The 21852-nt window shown below is 34.2% G+C and overlaps 1 protein-coding gene across 7 annotated transcripts in view; it reads left to right on the forward strand.

Moving 5' to 3' along the window:
* CACNA2D1 (calcium voltage-gated channel auxiliary subunit alpha2delta 1) overlaps positions 1-21852 on the forward strand; it is a 498928-nt gene that overhangs the window by 398461 nt on the left and 78615 nt on the right. For all 7 annotated transcript variants that reach the window (XM_005550361.4, XM_005550362.4, XM_005550363.4 and 4 more), the window contains exons 11-12: positions 9383-9541; positions 14774-14878. In XM_005550361.4, the coding sequence (XP_005550418.1) occupies positions 9383-9541; positions 14774-14878 (264 nt within the window). The remainder of the gene's footprint in view (positions 1-9382; positions 9542-14773; positions 14879-21852) is intronic.

Raw genomic sequence — 21852 nt, forward strand, 5'->3', positions numbered from 1 at the left:
CAGAGAGTATGTGATTGTTTCATCATTTCATTAAGGTTCTGTCTTCAGGAGCTGACATTCAAATTTCTAGAGGGCTATGCAAAAAACATTTGTAATGAAAATAATACTGATAAGATTATTGTACCTGGAGAGTGATGGGGTGGGAAAGAAAGCTGCCCATTTTTCCAGTTGGAAAAGTGCTGTGGACTCAGGAGTGCACAGCTGATTAAAAGATGGTTGAGAAAACAGAAATGTCAGGTAGTGATGCAGGGGGATGCTAAATTCAGTTTACATTTCAAGTAAAAGAATGGCATACTTCCACTGGCTTCAAATGTTTTTAAATGAATATGATTAGAGAATTATAAAATTTTATCTATCAAAATATAAACAGAATATATGAAAAATGATAATTGGGACTTATTTAGAAATCTATCCAAGATTTCAACAAGGTAAATGAACTAAATATAGGTTACATCATGCTTCCAGTTGTTTGGAATATTTGTTTAAAAATGAAAATATTTATTGAAATATTTGATGAATGATTTACATTTATAGGCAAACACAATTCATGTCTTTATAATTATAATAGATAATTGTATTCAATTTTCTCTACTGGTGCCATTTTTTAGACATATACAGAATTTATTACATATTTATATTTTTTTCCTGATTCTTAAAACTATCTGATGTAAATTATATGATTTTAGAATTTGAAGGACTTTCCACCTGATCTAGAGAAACCCTTTATTTCAGAAAGGAGCAATCTGCAGCTTAGAGGAGATAATTGAATCAGTTTTGGCTGTGATGCTTATTAAAGGCAAGGCCTGGACTAGACTTGGTTTTCCTAAATTGATTAAAGAAGAGATAATTCATTCTCAATATGTTTCTGTTTTTATTCAATGGACCAAGGAAACCGCAAACCAGCAGCCACTGTTGGGAACAGCACTGTCAACTTGAAGAGTGGAGTGGCCAACTCCACGAGTGTCATTAGTGAAGACATTTATGTCTGTGACTGTGAGAGGGTGACCACACCTTCTAGTTTTCCCTGGACAGGGATTAATAACAGAAATTAAAATCACATTCACAACATTAGCAAAAATCGTGAATTAACTAGCAGTACTTTTAGTAATATATTTAGGACCTATATTGAAGATAGAGAAAAGAATGTGAGAGATATATTTAAAAGATTTGAAATTTGGAATGAATGAATAATTTTTCCTGGAATGAAAAGGATACCCATGTGAAGATGGCAATCTTTCTAATTTACTCATAAAAGCAATTTTAATTTGACAAAAATTTCTAAGGTTATTGCAATAGGAAGAGAGTTGTAAAAAAAAAAAAAATCACTCCCAGCTATTCGGGAGGCTGGGGCAGGAGAATGGCGTAAACCCAGGAGGCAGAGGTTGCAGTGAGCTGAGATCCGGCCACTGCACTCCAGCCTGGGCGACAGAGCGAGACTCCATCTCAAAAAAAAAAAAAAAATCACATGACACGATGTGGCAACTTTCTCCTCTGTTATTAAACTGTAATTGAAAATGACTAAAGACCTTAGAGAAAAGTGTGTCAGGGAGTTTGCACTTGGGTTTGAGCTCTAAGTCTTGGTTGCTGTTTGTTTGACTCTGAACACTTTAACACTATAAACCTCATTTCCTCAACTATATAATGGGAAGCCTATTAAAACTAAAACTGTAGCTTGTTGAAAGTTAACTTAATGGATATCAAGTGTGTAGCCTGGCACGCAGGTGATTCTCAATACATGTTAGCTAATACTTTTAAAAATTATTCATATTAAAAAGTAAGCTCATGAAATAACAGAGGGACAAAGAACTAAGAAATTACAGAAATATATCCAAAAATCTTAATTTGTTATAAGGAATGGACCATGAATGTATTTGTTCGTAAAAGGGAAAGTTCGTTATTTGTAAAAACAAATTGCCTAATTTTGTTATCACCTCATAGTATTGGGGAAAATAAATTCTACCGTGACTATATACCAAAATCCATGAAACATTAGTAAGGTTACAGATGAATAATTTCCTGACTGATAGATGGTTGATTTTCTAAGTAGAAAACTCTTTTAAGAAATAATAAAGGAATAGGCTCACAGGTTTAGATTAAATAGTAAGCAACAATCTGGAAAAACAGAACTACACAAAAATTATTTGAGAAAAAGGGTCATTTTGCTGGCAATCAAATTCAAATAGTTAAAATATTGAAATATTTTTATTTACAATTTAGCAAACCAAAAATGGGAAGTGTTTATGAGGCTACAATGATACTAGCACACATATACTTTAAATTGGAACAAAGTTTTTGGAAAGTAATTTGGTAACAGATAACCCAGCAAGCATTTTTTTTTTTTTCCTATTCATCTGGACTTTTCTATTCATTTATTGACTTCTGAAATTCAAAGACATACTAAACATCCAAAAATGCAGCTAAGTTGCAGTAACAAATGAACCAAAGTCCTGACTGCAGTTACAACATTTCACCCAGACATTGAATTCTAAACAGCAACTTTATAAATCTTATTTCTCATCAGTTTTCCAGAAATAACTCTTAACTGGGAATGTATCCACATCTGTAAGGATAAATGTTATCAGCTATTTTATCTGGATTTTAGAATAATCATTTTCATATAATCTCTTATAATCCAAACTTACTATGAAAAATATGAAAATCAAAATAAATTTTGAAAGTTTTTAAAAAATAGGAATAAGTACATAAAACAAGCATAGCCAAAATGTTGGAGCGCACAGCCTCTGGTCATTTTCCTTTTATTTTCCTGCATCGCCATCTGGTGGCCAAAATGTGAATAGTGTCTGATACCATAATTTCTGTTTGTACTTACTAACATGCAAAATTTTATTGTTTCTTATTTAAATTATTTAATATAGCTTATAAAATATAAATTTGTTATATATGTTATCCATCACAGTTAACTTGCATAAATAATATTACTAATATTATTTTAATTAAAAAAATTCTTTTCAAAGCAGTCAGGTCTGGATTCGAATTATTATTTTTGCTGATCGTTACATGACTTGAGCCAACAATTTTGCACCATTATTTATTTTGCATGCCAAAAATAGAGAAAACAAAACATTAAGACATGTTAAGTAATAAATATTGAACATTTTTTTCAAAAACTATAGTTATGTCCTGTTTTTGCTTATTAAAAATGCTTTAGGACTAAACAATGTACAAAGTACCCTAAAGAAAGCCTGCCTTTAAACATTTAGAATCCATGCATAGGAGAACAGTCTTTCTGAAGGGAAGGGATGCAAATTAAAAGACATATTGAGCGCTGGGTACGGTGACTTATGCCTGTAATTTCAGCTGCTTGGGAGGCCGAGGTGGGAGGATCACTTGAGGCCAGGAATTCGAAACCAGCTTGGGCAAAGTAGTAAGACCCTGTCTCATGTTTTAAAACTAAAAATAATTTTAAAAAGACAGATCAAGTGGGCAAAGAATAAGTGAGCTGCTTCTCTTTCACTGAAGTTTCAAGTAGAAGATATGACCTTAAGAAGATCTTTTGTCTTTAATTCTTCATGTTTCTAGTTCTGAACTACTTGACTCCAGTAAACCATTCAAAGGAAGACTTGGGACTCCAAGAAGATGTGTTCCAGTTGCCATTTCCAGGCAAAGGGCACTTCCCAGTAACTTTCTGCTTCTTTGACTTGTAGTGTATATTAAGGCAATAGGAATATTTCATTGTTTGTATCCTGACATAATGTGATGACGAGCAGAGTCCCTCTTCTCAGAACTATTTCGTGGAATGATTTCTTATTCAGCAGAGGAAATTAGAGCAAAAATAGAGACTGCCTTTACAAAACCAAAAGCTTGGCTTATTTCATTTGAGATACTGATACTTTGTTTTGACTGGAAAGCATCTTTCAATTTGTGGATTTGTGTACTTGATGGTGATATTTAATAAGAAGGTTCTTTGGAAAATTGAAATGCATGGATCATAGTTTTATCAGAAACTGTTTCAAACACTAATGTTTGAGGGACACTTGTATCATCCTGTTAGTAAACTTTATTTCAAGCTCAGTACAGCTGAGGCAGTTTATCTGAGTCTTATGAATTAGGAATCTGTTCTAATTTTAGTACTGAGAATCCTAATGCTTTTTACTTAAATAATTTTTAAAACAATACAGTTGCCATTTAACATCTACTGTATGTCAGACTCTATGTTAGATGTTCTGTATATCTTTATTTGACTTTTAATGTCTATTTGGACAGAATATTTGTCCTTTTGAATGTAGAAGTTTAACAACATATTGCAGAGCTAAGATGCAATTGATTTACTTATAAATCTATAGCTCGATTATTGATCAACATTTTACACTGGCTTCTAATTTTCTTAAAGCCCACAGCCAAAGAGTTTAAACATTTATCCATTCATTTAGTAAATATTTATAGCATGTCTATTACATGCCAAGCACAGAAGATGCAGTGGTGAAGTGGACATATTCTCTGGCAATCTGGGCTAATAATCCAATAGAGGGTCGATTTATCAAGCTAGGATACAGAGAAATATGAGATTATAACTGGTGCTCTGTAAAAAAGAGATAGATTTAGGAGAGCTTAGTACTGGGTAATTGAATCTAGTCAGGGAAGGTCATGAAAACTTTCATGAGGACCGAGTGAAGAAGGGAGAAAAAGTATTGTGGGCAGAGGAACAGTATATATGGTGGGAACAAGAGATGTGGAAGGGTAAAGGAAAGAATGCCCCAGTGCTGCAGTTGAAATACAAAGCCCTCCAGGATTTTTACCCCAGATGCCCATGTTAACACACGTGCCTTCCTATCTAAACAGGGTAACAGAAATTGTTCTCAGCAGTTCTAATGAGTGACCTACTTAGTTGAATTTTCTGGAATTGGAAAAGCAGTCAATGTAATGTTAGTTTGAATTTCTGACTCTGTCATGTTAAATACATACTTTTACAAGAAGTATTTTCTTAATAGATGAAAAATCAGAGCTCCTTCAATCTCTTTTCACTCACCATATACCATTTCAAGGTTTTGTAATATGTTTACTATTACACTTTCACTCTAAGGTTTTTAATACGTGGTTTTAAATTAGTATCTAGGCACATGTTATCAAAGACTGCCACTTCAGCCCATGAAAATTAACCTAATTTAAATTATATATAATATGATATAAGCTGATGAGTCTAAGATACCTGTGAAATATAGTCTTATCTGATTGTAAACTTTCAAATTTCTCATCACTTTCCTAGGAGAGTAAGATTTTGTATAGGGAGTTATACTTTGTAAGTTATTCCTTTCTGCACATTATTTGAGTTTTATTATGAGTGCAATTGTAGTAATTCTGTTATACACTACTGAATATGTATTTAATGAATTGAATTCACATTTAACCAGTTTGTGTTAAAGTGACTTAATGAGATGCTTCAGTTTTCTGTGTTAAAAGCAGGTCAAGGTCAACTGAAAGACTCTGAGCAATACATTATTCAGTGCCCAATTTCTGTATAATTTGTACCTTTATGATGATTCATGGTTTAAATAAGCCAGTTAATAACATTTCCTGTAACCATTTCTAATAATTCTCTAAGGTCACTTTACTATTAATATATTGGCAAACTGTATTTTTACTTACCAATACAGGGGAATTCTAATATTTGTTTTGAAAATGGAATGAGATCACTTGGACTCGGGAAGGGGAACATCATACACCGGGGCCTATCATGTGGAGGGGGGAGGGGGGAGGGATTGCATTGGGAGTTATACCTGATGTAAATGACGAGTTGATGGGTGCTGACGAGTTGATGGGTGCAGCACAGCAACATGGCACAAGTATACATATGTAACAAACCTGCACGTTATGCACATGTACCCTAGAACTTAAAGTATAATAAAAAAAAAAACTCACTGTTATACAAAAATTAAAAAGAAAAAGAAAAAGAGAATGGAACCTGTGGAATAAGGTTGTATCCAATAACCAAAGAATAGAAGAGTGATAAAAGAGGCAGTGGGACTGGTCATTTGGACCTGAAGATACCCAGTTTTCAGTATTTGAATTTATAGAAAACGGTAAATAAATATACTGGAACTTTATTCTCACACTGGTGATATTCATGAAAGTCGTGTTCAAAATAAACGTGGAAAAGGGCTCACTATCTGTGCAGGATATTTTACCTCTTGTTTTATCTTCTCTCTAAGCCTTCCTTCTCCTCTCATTATCCTAATCACCTTGCCTCATTGTTAAAGGACACAAATGCCACAGACAGTAACGATCATCATCCAAATCCACGTACCACCTGACTGGGTCAGCTTCCACTCTTCTTTCCTAGAATAGTGAAGTTGATGTGCATTTTCCTAAAGGGCCATTCCTCTGTGTGTCACCTGGATCCATCTGTTCCTACCTTTCCACGAACTTTATTTTTTACCTCTCTTCTATTTCCTGCATCTCTTTCTTCTCCTCTCTTTGATACAAATCTTCTCATGCGCTAGTGACCCCTAACTTTAAAGTAGGCTTTTCTTGACCCCTGGTCTACCCTACAGATGACACCCTGTTTTCCTGCTCTGCATCCAGCCAAGGCACTTTGAGGATTTTCCTGTATTCAGATGCTTCTGCTGTCCATTGGTTCTGCCCTCCCCCTGCCCACCCAAGGCTGCCTACATAATGTGGATGAGTTCACTGGGCATTTTTTGTTTGTTTGTTTGTTTTTTCTGAGACAGAGTTTCGCTCTTGTTGCCCAGGCTGGAGTGCAATCTTGGCTCACCGCAACCTCTGCTTCCTGGGTTCAAGCGATTCTCCTCCCTCAGCCTCCCGAGTAGCTGGGATTACAGGCATGCACCACCATACCAGGCTAATTTTGTATTTTTAGTAGAGATGGGGTTTCTCCATGTTGATCAGGCTGGTCTCAAACTCCCAACCTCAGGTGATCCGCCTGCCTCAGCCTCTCAAAGTGCTGGGATTACTGGTGTGAGCCACTGTGCCCAGCCCTACTGGGCAGTTTTAAGTCCCCATCTTCTCTGTCTCCACACAATATCTTCCTTTTGGCACATTTTTCTCTCATCCAAAACAGTCTAATCTCCTGATTTTCCTCCTGTCTCCATGGAAACTTGCTCTTACTTAGTTTTCTCAGGTACTCCTATTCTACTCTACTTTTTATGTTTTGTTTTCATATGGCTTTAAACCATTTTTTTTTCCTGAAGCCTTCTGTTTTTTCTTTTATAAATTATTTAACCAAGACTTATTTTGAGCCTCATGCTTTAAATGTTATCATTTCTTGACATGTACACTGGCATATCTCACATCTATTGAAATCTCACCCTAAGTTGCACTCTGTGCCTCTCTTCTCTATTCCTCAGTTATCCCTGAACCAGTCATCCCTCCAGTCCTCTATCCTTCCAGATGCCTGAGTCAGAGACCTGGCAGTTATTCAAGATACCGCTCTGTTATGCATCCTGCTAAATCCACCACCAAGTCCTATTTGATTCTTTCTCAGAAATATCTCCTGAATTCTTTCCTTTCTAACCATCTCCACAAATAACAAAACCACTATGTATTTTCAGCTAGGTTACTGCAAAGCCTTCTAATTACTCTCCCTCCTTTATATTGTGCTCATCTCAAGTCCATTTCCCACACAACAGCTAGGATGCACTCTTAACATTCTAGATTCAGTTATTTTACATTTGGCTTAAGATCTCCCAGTGACTTTCCATTTCATAGAAAATAAAATCATCTTCAACAATTCCATTGGACCTCACGTGATCTAGCCCTTGCCTCCCTCTCTGAACTCATTTTATGTCTTTTGTCCTCCTATGAGACCGAGCTAAACTCACTCTCCTTATGTTTTCTTAAAAAGGATTCTTTTGTTTCCATGTCAGGGCCTTTGCACATATTGTACTATTTGCTTGGAATGTTCTTCCTTTGTGCTCTTCACTGGAACATTTCTCTGGAATCACAGGAAATGCCGTTGTTTAGGAGAATTTTCTTTCAAATGTTCACAGTCCAAATTAGAAATGCCTCTCCTGATATTGTCTTCTAGAGCATATTATATTGCTTTATAGAATTAATCATAATTTATTACACTATATTGAGAGGCAATACAGGATGAGTTTTTTCATAGATAAAATGGGGATAATAATGTTTATCTTAAGGAGCATTTGTAAAGATAAGATAATTTACATTTGTAGAATATATAGTAAATGCAGCACATAGTAGACACTATATAACTTTACATATTTATGGTATTTGTGTGTGTGTGCAAATAATTATTCCTGAAAGTGTAAAACTACTGGTCATGATTCTTGGTATATAATAGGCTGCTAGTAAACATTTGCTTAATAAACTGATGAATTGTGCAGTGCACCTTATAATTAGGTTCAGTGATCTTCAGAGAAAAAAAGATGAATTATATTTGCAAGAATATGTAATAAATTGTGGCCCACTCATTAAAAGAAGTATATGTTTTTGATCTGAAAGTATCTTTAACATTTTATCTGGCCAGTCCCTTTTTTCTGGCAAGTATGCTTTTTATTATTATTCCCATTTTGCAGATGTGACAGTCTAGGTGCCAAGAGCTAAAGAACTTCTACAGATTACAGAGTTAATAAATGATTGGATGACTCCACTCATCCTATTATCCTGGATTTTGTTGCAGCATTCCTATTGTTCTTTCTTTTTGGAAATATCAGAGAACGATGTGAATATTTTTTATGGGGCTGACGAAGTTACTTTGATGGTCGTTCTTAAATTTTCCATCTTGGGCAGTTAACGTTGGAGTTGATGTTTTCTCTCCCACAGCCTCTCTGCTGTTCAGGGTCCCATCGCCTTGTCTCCATGGTTCCCCTGGCACTCTTTAATAACCTCTTAAGTGATGTTTCTAAAAGGCCACCAATTATTCTTGATTCAGATTGCTTTGCTCTGTTAGCCTCCATAGAAAAATAGTACCCTCAAATTTCAAAATGACTAAACATTGATTCATGTTTTCAGTGTATTACTTTTCCAACCAATCTTTCCTAATAAGAGGCAATGAAAATATTTAACATGTCCCCACAACGGGGGCAGGTATCCCATATCATTTCTGGATTCTGCGTATATTTCATTGCTTTGGATTATTTTTTCTACATGCTCATCAGATTTGAGACCTAGAAGGAATGTCATATAATTTAATTCTCAAATTTATAAGCAGGGAAACCAGGCTTCGGGAATATAAGCAGCAGACTCAGCGTTCCAGTATGGGTTGGTAGCTCAGATGAAAATTGCCATTTGTTTCTTAATGCGCCTTTGTTACCAGCCTACTCACTTTTCCATGTGAAAGAGTAAGCAATGCAATACCGTTTAGGAGTATCAAACACAAATTCTATGAAAACTATATGATTGATTTTATTGTTCATTTATATATTTACTTTTTGATCTTTTGCAGTTTAACAGCAATGCTCAGGATGTAAGCTGTTTTCAGCACCTTGTCCAAGCAAATGTAAGAAATAAGAAAGTATTGAAAGATGCGGTGAATAATATCACAGCCAAAGGAATTACAGATTATAAGAAGGGCTTTAGTTTTGCTTTTGAACAGCTACTTAATGTAAGTATCATGCTATATCTTTTTTTTTTTTCTTGTTCAATTGTAGTATCTGAATTTCAATATTCTGATAGTTACTGTCTGGGATTAGATAGTACTGTTTTCCATTTATTTAAAAAGCAGATGTGTGCAGGCAGGAGAAACCTTTGAACTATTTTTATTTTTGAATTTAAAATTCAAAAGGTATCTAAAATGTAGATTTTTAAGTTTTTGATCTTTATTTTTTTCAATCTATGTTTTTAAAATTATGAGGAAATAGTTGAATTTAATTTTGAATAAACCCTTGAAACTTAATTGGCCTATATAGAATATCATTACTTTTTCTTATCTCAATCACTACAGTATTTATCTGTAACCTCACACTTTCAATCATCAAATGGTTACTGAGAACATTTTGGTTTTAAACATCTCGTTTGGGTCTTTCAGTTGTTCCTAAATGTACAGAAAGTTCCAAATGGTAGACATTAAGATGAACAGAAATGCAACTCCTGGAGCAGGGCTTCTTTCTCAGTGAGGATTCCCCACAGTCCCTCATCAGTGTCTACAGTTACACTGTCAGATACTGGCTTATTGCCCCATGTTCTTTTTTTTTTTTTTTTTGAAATGGAGTTTCACTTTTGTCATCCAGGCTGGAGTACAGTGGCACGATCTCGGCTCACTGCAACCTCCGCCTCCTGGGTTCAAGTGATTTTCCTGCCTCAACCTCCCAAGTAGCTGGGATTACAGGCACCCGCCACCATGCCTAGCTAATTTTTTTTTTTTTTAAATTTTTAGTAGAGACAGGGTTTCACCATGTTGGCCAGACTGGTGTTGAACTTCTGACCCCAGGTGATCCACCCGCCTTGGCCTCCCAAAGTGCTGGGATTACAGGCATGAGCTACTGCACCTGGCCTTACAGTGTGTGTCTTATACTGTGGACTAGTGTTTTTAAATTACCTTGCCCTCTATTTCACTTTGAGTTACTTAAAAGAAGGGACCATTGTTCAATTATTTTATTTCTTACTAGGCAATATTATTATCATGTTTGAGAGTAGCAACCTTACTTCTCTGCACCTTGGTTTCCACATGTATGCATTAGAGGTTACTATAACATGTACCTCAGAGAACTGTGCATAAGATTGTCCATGGAACCTGGCATGTAGCAAACCACACACAGGTGTAGGTTGCTGGGTGGTATTGGAGTCATGGTCATTATTGCTGTAATTACTAGCCCATGTCTGGTAAAAAGTCAGATCATAATGTCTGTTAATATTTGCTGAATCACTGAATGAACTGTTACATTTGGTCTTTATGCAAATATGAGTTTGTTGTTCCTGAGTGAGTATTCTGAATAGTTTTTGAGATACCCAATTGGATGATTCATTTATTCATTCAGCCAATATTTATTGAATGCATCACCAATTCCTGTTATAGTGCTGGTGCTGGAATTATAGAAGTAAACAGGACCAGCTGCTCTCAGAAGGCCCAGCATAATGTGCTAAATCATCATCCATAGAACAGTGTGCAAGTGCCATTATAGGGTATTTAGCGTGTTCCCTGGGACAGCACAGAGAATGGGCTCAGCTCACTCAAAGGAGGTCAGAAAAGTGTGGCAATCCCGTGAAAATGAGATTTTGAGGAATGATTAGAATTTAGGTAGGTAGAAGAATGGAAAATTATTTCAGAAAAAGGATCACATTGTAGACAAAGCACACAAGTGTGACACAACATAGCACTGTAAAAAATTGCAAATGGCTGCCATAGTTAGGACATGAGCAATATAGGAACCTGATGGAAATGGAAAGGCCATGAGGTATCAGTTAAGGAAGTGTTTAGGGGGCAAAGGAAAACTTTAGAGTGTGGCCTTGGAGTGTTCTCAGTTAAGGAAGCTATTGTAGAGATCCTGGTGTGGGAATAGAAGTGAGGAGCTACTAAGGAGCATGGCATAGGAACTGATTAAGTGGTGTGGGCTGGGTTGCAGAGTGAGAGGGACTTAGGTAACTACATTCTCTGAACTGAACTAGTAAATAGATGATTACACAGGAACCCACATAGAGGAAATGTGGGGTAGAAATAGCTCAGTTTCAGATATGATGAATTTTGAGGTCATGTTATTTAATAGACACCGTTAGACAAGTAAGAAGACAGAAAATCAGAGATGTGCAGCCCTGCTATTTTCAAGATAAATAATGCGTGGCAAAATTCATATGTTTGTTAAATTTTGTATGTTCATTAATAAAAATTGAAAGCTCAAAACTATGAAATTGTAATGTAATTAACCATTAGATTAAGATGTATTCTTCCTCTAGTAAAGGAATATGCTTGTTTTTGATAAAAATTATTTTTTGCTTAGGTCAATAATTGAGTTTCCTTGATTTTGGCATTTTCATTATTCTTCTTAGTATTTTTTCCCCTCGCTTCATTGCCTTCTGTTTAGGTTTCAGTTGTGAAATGATCAGGAGTTTCAAGTGTAAAGTACAATTTCGGAGGCAGCCTCACTAGAGAGGCCACATTAACTTCCAGATTTATTAGTTGCTGACAAAATATGATTTAGCTCCTATTGGCCTCTCCTGCTGCCTTTATAACTGCTACAATTGTAATGATTTTAAAAATATGGTCCCAGTTGTTCCCTAAGTAAGTCTAATATGTTTTGCTTTCCATACATCTCATATATATATTGAAATTCTTTATATTAAAATAATTTGAAGCATATTTTGTTTTCTTTCAAACACTTCCAGTCATCTTATCTTATTGCTCAAATGCTTTTTTTTTTTTTTGTCCTTGCAGCGTCCACCTTTAAGATCACTGAAGCAAGTATTAAATAGAATTAGACATATCAGTCCCAAAGTAAAACTTACATTTAGATTTGAATTAATCTTCAGGTACCATTTCATAAAATATTACCGTATATGTGCATTTTTCAAAAACATTTATATTGAGTGCATATATGATAGATGCTGTGCTATATACTGGCACACAGAAATGCAGCAAAGTACCATATTAAAGTAAGTTATCAACTCTACTAATTGTAATTTTATTGAAATAATCTAGTTTTTTTGGCTTAATTTGTTCAAAGCCAGTTAATTGTTGGCGCTGTGTGATTCTTTAGATAATTGCAAATGCATTGAAAATTTGCTATTATGTACTTGGTTCCACCACAAGTCCTGAGAGGCTACTCCTAGGAAAAATCATGTTGTAGGCAAAACAGTTTCTTTATTTTCCCCATATTCCTTCTTTGGTGTATGCCCTAACATCAGTCTCTCTTGGGAAATATTATTATAATTTTATTTCCTTAAATATACAAATAATCAGCAAGACCTAATGTGTTAATTTACATTGATATTTGCGTCCAATAACAGTACTTTCAGTACTTCAAAAAGAAAACCATTTCCTATGGTTTTGTTTAACATTTTTACAGGATAGTTCTTTAGGTACATATTATTTTGCCTATTTTACACATGCAGATAAAAAAGACAGATCACCAGAGAAACTAATTTTAGTTAAGAGATTTGAGGCACGTTTCACAAAAATATTTTGATGATAAAATATGCAACTTTTTGTGTAGTCAGATTTTCAGATAGATTACCTTCAAAGATAAGAGCCATGCTTGAAAGTGACAAATTATATTAGTTAATACTTGTGCTTCCACAATGCTTGATTAAAAGCTTTTACTGCCAGTGTTCTAATGGCTGAGTCAATGGAGTGAGATGACCTGAAACAGGATCTTTTCATTAATAAAGAAAAATGTTGTATATATTAATTTTCACAACAAGAAAGTGGGTTTTATAAAACCAACAAGAAAGTGGGTTTTATCTTCTTTGAAAAAATAAGGTAGAGCATGGACCTTCAATGACTTAGAACACTAAAGAAAAATTAATGAGTTTTTAAAAATATTAGTCATTTAAAAGCCAGGGTTGTGCCGTGCTGTACAATATGGTAACAACAATCACAGGTGGCTAGCCAGCACTTGAAAGGTGGCTGATCTGAACTGATGTGTTGTATAATTATAAAATGCTTACTGAAGTTTGAATACTTATTATGGAAGAAAAAGCTGTATAACATCTCAATATTGATTAATGTTCAATATTCATATTGATTAATATTTTGGATGACTAGGTTAAAGAAAATATATTATTAGGATTAATGTTGAATATTTCTTATTACTCCCCTTAAGTAATTATTAGAAAATTTAAAGTTCTATATTAATCTCATGTTATATTTCTTTTGGACAGCACTGAACCTAGGGTTGACATTTTCAAAGAAGCTAAGCATTCATAAATTAGTGTGATCTTTTATTCTCAGCATTTAAAGCAAACACATTTCACAACAGTGGAAAAGTTAAGATAATAATTTTAGACCTCAGAGAAGTCCAGCTTTCTAAATTAATTGTTCATTTTAATGGCCCTTTGGTGCTAATCCATCATTCTCCCATATCTAACTCTTCTGGAGACCTTAAAGTGTAAGAAGATTTACCATGGACTTGAGTCTTTCAGGATTAGAATATGTGTGGTTGGTTGAGAGAGGATAGGAGGATATCGTGGGAATAGGTATCGGCCTTTACAAAGGAACAAAAGAGTACTGGATTTTAGGTGATCAGTTTTAGGATTTGTGATTTCAAACAGGTAAAGTGAATAAAGTAGAATGAATAAAGAGGGAAGAAAACACTTATTTGGAAGTGGACTGAAGATACACATTTTAAAATAATGTTATTTTTGGTTTATACTATAAAATTATATGGGCATAAAATTGACATAAGCATTTATTAAAAGCTCATTTTTTAAGAAACTACTGAGATTTTATTATGTGCTAGGTGGTCTTCTAGGGAGGGACAAAAAAGTCTGAGCAAAAAAGACAAAACTTCCTTCGCTTACGTAGCTTACATTCTGTTGGGGGACACCAACAATAAACAAACAAGAAAAATATGTAAATAAAAGAAAGTAAAATGCTGTGAAGATACTATCTGGGAGGGAGACTGCAATTTAAAACATAGTTATGAAGAATCACCTTATGATAAAGTGGCATTTGATCAAAGGCTGAAGGAAGTGAGATAGACCTATGGTTATCTGGGTGGTGCGGGGAAGGCCTGATGAAGGGGGTGGGCCTGAACTGATCCAGGAACCAGTTCTTAGAATATATTTTGTGAGCAGATATTTCATTAATGACTTGCAACCTGCTCATACACTTTCCATATAGCTTTATTTTCTCTTATATTGTGAATGATACGCGTATTGTTTTGTGTGGTTTTGTTTTTAACAGTATAATGTTTCCAGAGCAAACTGCAATAAGATTATTATGCTGTTCACGGATGGAGGAGAAGAGAGAGCCCAGGAGATATTTACCAAATACAATAAAGATAAAAAAGTGAGTGTAATTTTATAATATTTAAAATTTAATATTGATCTAGGTGGTTTTTAAAGAGATAGTGGGTAGTGGTAGTGAGGGGAGAATTTTTGGTTTAAAACTTGAATGTGCCAATTATTAAGCCATATGAATCATAGATTATAAACTAATGGGTGAATTAGAGAGCTGTTAAATATAATATTTGTATCATGTTCACAGGTAACTCATGCCTAATATTTTAATAAAATATATGTATGGGTCCTATTTTATTCTTATGCATAGATTGTAAATAAAATGTTATTAAAATAGAGAAATCCAAGGAATGGAAAAATAGGAAAAATTTAAACATTTAAAGTTTATTGGATAAAATTTATTATATTATTTCATTATTAAACATTGAAGTAATACTCAAATTTCCTAAATACTCAACAAATGTCTATTGTTTTGTAAATTTACAAAAAGGCAGTTTACAACAGTAAAAACTACATCCTCATTTGAAAACTGATTCCTTTCAAGAAAAGATGAAGACAAATCTTTTTTATAGGTATAATATATTAAAAGAAAGCATTTCATAAGCAAATGAAGACTGTGAAGATTAGGGTTTGTAGTTGGAATATATTTGAATGTATGTTTTACTATGAGGGAAGAGTATTACAGTGAGGGGGACCTCACTGAACCTGATACTGTAGAGGAATATCAGCTTCAATCAAACTCTTAACTATCTTCTCTAGCAGTCCTATCATCAGCTTATTTCAATTTTCTGACCAACACTCCATATTTTGTAAGAGTACTGTGATTCTCAACCTAAGTATTTCCTAAAATCTAATGATTCATTTAAAAAGTAATGAGAAATTATAAACTTTCTGGTGTTTCAACAATTTCTACAAAAAGTATACATTTATATATAAGAAGACCCTGCAGGGTAAAATGCCCATTCACTTTGCTTCTGATTGGAATTTTCACCATTTTGAAAGGTGTGGTTATTACTAGCTCTAATGGATTGTTTTATATGTGCTTGAGGAACACATATGGATTGGGTGTTCAAAAGCGAGACAAAAATGAATTAATATGTTCAGATGGTTTGGTGACAAAATATTATGAATAATGGGGAACAGTTTGATGAAATAATGAAACAGTTGGTTGAATTAGTGAAGAATTTACTGGTTTAAAGCCTCTTTTCTATGTATCGATCCTAAAAGTGTCCAATCTAAATATCATTATCTTGAAATATGGCTTCTCATTCCAGTCACCTTTTACAGGAGCTCAACTTTTTAAACAAAGGTTGTGTTTCATGACAGGATAAACCACATGTAAAAGTTTCATATCACATGTACTTTTATAAAACTAATAAATCAATTTATATTCAACTTCAACAGTCCTGCTGTTTGTCTGCTAACATATTGATGCTGTGTTTTAAGAACACACACTTTTTTCCTGAAAACATACAACCTTTATTAATGCCAAAGCGATTTTGAAAATTAAGTAGTTAGCATTCAGTTGTGATGTTTCATTTAGTTTTGTCTCTGTCTAACATAAAAATTAAGATATTCTTGGAACTGCATAGTATTTGTTTTTCTAACTTCAGAGCTATAACAAAGTTCTGTGATACACACAGTAATAGAAATATAAAAGCCTGCATACACACACACATATATCTGTCTCCACACTTATTTATATCTGTTTCAAATGGATATCCCCTCCAGGAACAAGGAATCATGTATATAACTTTGGCATGACCTCTCTTACATAAAGTGATATGAGTAAAAGCCAACAGAGGGTTGAGAAGTAAATGAGGAATGAGAAAGTAGGAATATAAATATAAGCTGTTTTTCTTTTTTAAATCATGGCAAATTTGCTAAGAAATAAAGGAGAAGAATACGTTAACTCAGGATCAAGTTGTGTGTGTGCGCACACATGCATACAAACACACACACACACGCACACACACACACAGAGGCATACCTCAAAGATGCTGAGGGTTTGGTTCCAGATCACCACAACCACAACAGAGCGAATATTGCAATTAAGTGAGTCACACAGATTTTTTGTTTTCCCATGGTGTATAAAAGTTATGTTTACTAAATACTGTAGTCTCTTAATTGTGTGGTAGCACTTTATCTAAAAAAAAAGTACATACCTTAATTAAAGAATACTCTATTTTTTAATTCACAAATGTATAACACCAACGATCATCTAAGCCTTCAGCAAGTATTTGTATTTTTGCTGGTGGAGGGTCTTGCCTTAATGTTGGTGACTGCTGACTGATCAAAGTTGTGGTTGCTGAGGGTTGGATGGCTGTGGCAATTTCTTAAAATAGGACAATGAAGTTGGCTGCATTGACTGACTCTTCCTTTCACAAAATATTTCTCTGTAGTATGCAGTGCTATTTGATAGCATTTTACCCACGCACACCTTTCAAAAATTGAAGTCAATTTTCTCAAACCTGGCACTGCTTTATCAAATAAGTTCATCTAATATTCTATATCTTTGGGTCACTTGAACAATATTCACATCTTCACCAGGGGTAGACTCCATCTCAAGAAACCACTGTCTCTGCTCATGCATAAGAAGCAACTCCTCATTTGTTAAAGTTTTATCATGAGATTGTAGCAATTCAATCCCATCTTCAGTGTCCACTTCTAGTTCTCTTGCTGTTTTCACCACATCCACATCTGCTGTTATGTCCTCCACTGAAGGAAGGCTAGAACCCCTCAAAGCCATCCATGAGGGTTAAAATCAACTTCTTCCGAACTCCTGATAATGTTGATATTTTTGTCTTTTCCCATGAATCATGAATGTCTGTAATGGTATATAGAATTGTGGATCTTTCTAGAAGATTTTCAGTTCAGTTTTCCCCAATCAGTAAGAGGAATCACAATTTATAGCAGCTATAGTCTTACCAAATGTGTTTCTCAAATAATAAGACTTGAAAACCCCAATTAGTTCTTGATCCCAGTACTACAAAATGGAAGTTGTGTTAGCAGGCATGAAAACACATTAATCTCCTTGTAAATCTCAATCAGAGCTCTTGGACGACTACATGTATTGTCAGTGAGTAATAATATTTTCTTCTAACGGTAAGTTTCAATAGTGGGCTCAAAATATTCAGCAAACCATGCTGTAAACAGATGTGCTGTCATCCAGGCTTTGTTGTTTCATTTATAGAGCACAAGCAGAGTAGATTCAGCATAATTCTTAAGGACTCTGAGATTTTTGGAATGGTTAAAGAGCATTGGCTTCCACCTAACATTACCAAGTGCATTAGCTACTAACAAGAAAGTCATCCTGTCCTTTGAAGCTTTGAAGCAGGCAATAAGTTCTCCGCTTTAGCTGTGAAAGTCCTAGATAACATTGTCTTCCAGTACAAGGCTGTTTTTCTCTACATTGAAAATATTGTTTATTATAGTTGCCTTCACCAGTGATCTTAGCTACATCTTCTGGATAACTTGCTGCAGCTTCTGTATCAGCAATTGCTGTTTCACCTTGCACTTTTATGTTACAGAGATGCCTTTTTTCCTTACACCTCATGAACCAACCTCTGCCAGCTTCAGGGACCACTGATTATAACAGTATAATATCACTATATTCACTGTATCCGATATAATGATCACTATAACAGATATAATAATAATGAAAAAGATTAAACTACTCTAAGAATTACTAAACTGTGACAGAGACGTGAAGTTAGCATGTGCTGTTGGAAAAATGGCACCGGTGGACTTACTTGATACAGGGTTGCCACAAACCTCGAATCTGTAAAAAATGCAACAAAGGACCATGATAAAATGAGGTATACTTGTACACACATATGAGTATATGCATATGCATATTGTTTTACAATATAATGCCTTATACATTATTATATGCTAAAGATGAATGAGAGGATACTCAGATGAGGAAAGCTTATAGATACAAAACTGAGAAAGGCTAATTGATAGAGATCTTTAAAAGAGGAGGGATTGAGAGAGATGGAACACGTTTCTGAATTTGACAAGTAGATATTAATTTCTGGAAACAGTGCTGTCCCATATTTCATATGCACTCTGAAGTTAAATGACACCTCACACTTTCTATTGTGAGAAGACCATGTTAAATGAATAAAACGTTCATCTTGGAATTTGAGATATTTGGGTATAGGCATGCAATCACATTACATCATGGAAAATTTAGTATCCATCCCCTTAAGCATTTATCCTTTGCAGTAAAAACAACCCAACTATACATTTTCATTATTTTTAAATGTACCATTATTATTTACTATATTCCTCTTGTGCTATCAAGAACTAGGTCTTTTTCATTCTATTTTTTTTTGTACCCATTAATCATCTCCACCTCCCTACAAACCCCCAACACTACCCTTCCCAGCCTCTGATAACCACTCTTCTCTATCTCCTGAAGTTCAATTATTTTGATCTTTAGATCCCACAAATAAATGACAACAGGTATTTGAATGTTCTGTATCCACTAACAATGAGTACAAATGATAGCAGACAACCACCTTTAATTCAGTTATACTTTTGAATATATTAGTATTTTATTAAAACAACATTCGCATAGTAATTGTTTATGCCAAGGACATATATGTATGTGTAGAGTGCTTATATACATAAAATAGTATACATAAATACATTGTATATTTTTCACCATCTTCAAATATGGCTTCAAATGTGTGTGGATGAATTGAGGAACACGTTCTAACTTTATTGCCTGCTGTATACACACCCACCCTGTGTGAGTGATCTGCAGCCCACAGATATTAATAGCAAAGATAATTGTTGTTGTCTTCTAAAGTTGTGCATGCAATACTAATTCCAGAGCCACAAAATTAACGTTACATAATAAGTTTCTCAGCACAGCATTTCACTTTCCCCAAAAATACTATCTTTCAAATGGCCAATGTGTAAAAATCAAATTTGATAGATTTAGTAAAATGTAAATGTTCAGTACTCTTAAAAATTCTATATTTGAATGCAACTTTTTAAAACTTTTTTTAAAAAAGTTCATGTGTAACTTTAAAATATCAAAATGACAAACATAGGGGAAGAAAGAAAGAAAATACAAAAGAAAAATAAGACTAACTAAAATAAACTAAAATAACAAAAGACTAACAAACTAAAATAACAAACTAAAAATAACAAAATGACAATAATAAGTTTTGTCTTATCAATAATAATTTTAAATGTAAATGAATTAAACTCCCCAATCAAAAGACTCAGAGTGGCCGAATGGATAAAAACAAAACCCAACTATATGCTGCCTATCAGAAATCCACTTTAGATTTAAGGACACACATAGGCTGAAAGTGAAGGGATGAAAAAAGTTATTTCATGCAAATGATAACCAAAAGAGAGTATGGGTGGCTACACTTAGACAAAACAGGGTTTAAGTAAAAAAACTGACACAAGAGACAAGGAAGGATGTTATATAATAAAAGCATCAATCCAGCAAGAATATATAACAAAGATATATGCACCCAACATCAGAAAATCTAAATATATAAAGCAAACATGGACAGCACTGAAGGGGCAAATAGGCAGCAATACAGTAATACTAGAAAACTTAAATGCCTCACTTTCAGTGATGGATAGAACATCTAGACAGATGATCAATAAGGAAACAGAGGACTTGAACAACACCATAACCAAATAGACTGCAATAGATTGAGAACATTTGACCCAATACAAATAATACACATTTTTCTCAAGTGCACATGGAAGGTTCTTCAGGATAGATCATGTATTAGGTCACAACAAATTCTTAACAAATTTAAGATTGAAATCATACCCAGTCTCCTTACTGACCACAGTGGAGTGAAACTAGAAATTAGTAGTGGAAAGAAATAGTCTCCTTTTGCAGATGATATGATCTAAATATAGAAGACACTAAAGGACTTCAAAAAGCTCATTAGAACTAATAAACAAAATTCAGTAACATTGCAGAATACAAAATCAACATTTGAAGAATTAGTTGTGTTTCTGTACACTAACAACTGACTACCTGACAGGGAAATGAGGAAAACAATCTCATTTACAATAGCACCAAAAAGTACACTATAGTTAGGAATAAACTTAAAAAAGGAGGCAAACTTAACAAATGAGTTTTGTATACTGAAATCTGTAACACTGTGATGAAAGAAATTAAAGAAGACACCAATTGAAAGGCATCTTGGTGTGTTAATGGATTGGAAGACTTAATATTGTAAAAATTTCCATAGTACCCAAAGTTATCTACAGTTTCAATGCAACCCCCATCAAAATCCCAATGGTATTTTTAATAAAAATAGAAAAAAATCCAAAATACATATAAAACTACAAAAGACCACGAAATAGCCAAAGAAATCTTGAACAAAACAAGACTAAAGCTGGAGGCATCACACCTCCTAATATCAAAATGTATTACAAAGCATCCGGTAATCAAAACAGTAGGGAACTAGCATAAAGACAGACATTTAGACCTCTGGAACAGAATAGAGCTCCCAGAAATAACTTCATGAATGTATGGCCAATTGATCCTCTATAAGGGTGCAAACAATACAGAATGGAGAAAGGATAGCCTGTGCAAAAAATGGTGTTGGAAAACTGAATACTGACATGCAAATAAAGATGAAATTGGATCCTTATCTGACACCATACACAAAGAATAACTCAAAATGGATTAAAATCTAAAATTAAAGGTCAAAATGGATTTAAGACCTAAAATGTTAAAACTCCTAAAAGAGAACAGAGAGAAAGCCTCATGGCATTCATTTATTTTGGTAATGATTTCATGGATATGACACTAAAAACATAGGTAATAAATCCAAAAATAAGTGAGACTACATCAAGCTAAAACTCTTGTCCACAGAAAAGGAAACAACCAGCAGAGTTATAAAGACAACTTTTGGAATTGGGAAAATATTTACAAAACCGTATGTTTGATAAGGGTTAGTATACAAAATATGAAAATAACTCCTACAACTCAATAGCAAAAACCCCCTAATAACCCAATTGAAAAAT

This window comes from Macaca fascicularis, chromosome 3 (genome assembly GCF_037993035.2).
Source record: "Macaca fascicularis isolate 582-1 chromosome 3, T2T-MFA8v1.1".
NCBI classification, from domain to species: Eukaryota; Metazoa; Chordata; class Mammalia; order Primates; family Cercopithecidae; genus Macaca; species Macaca fascicularis.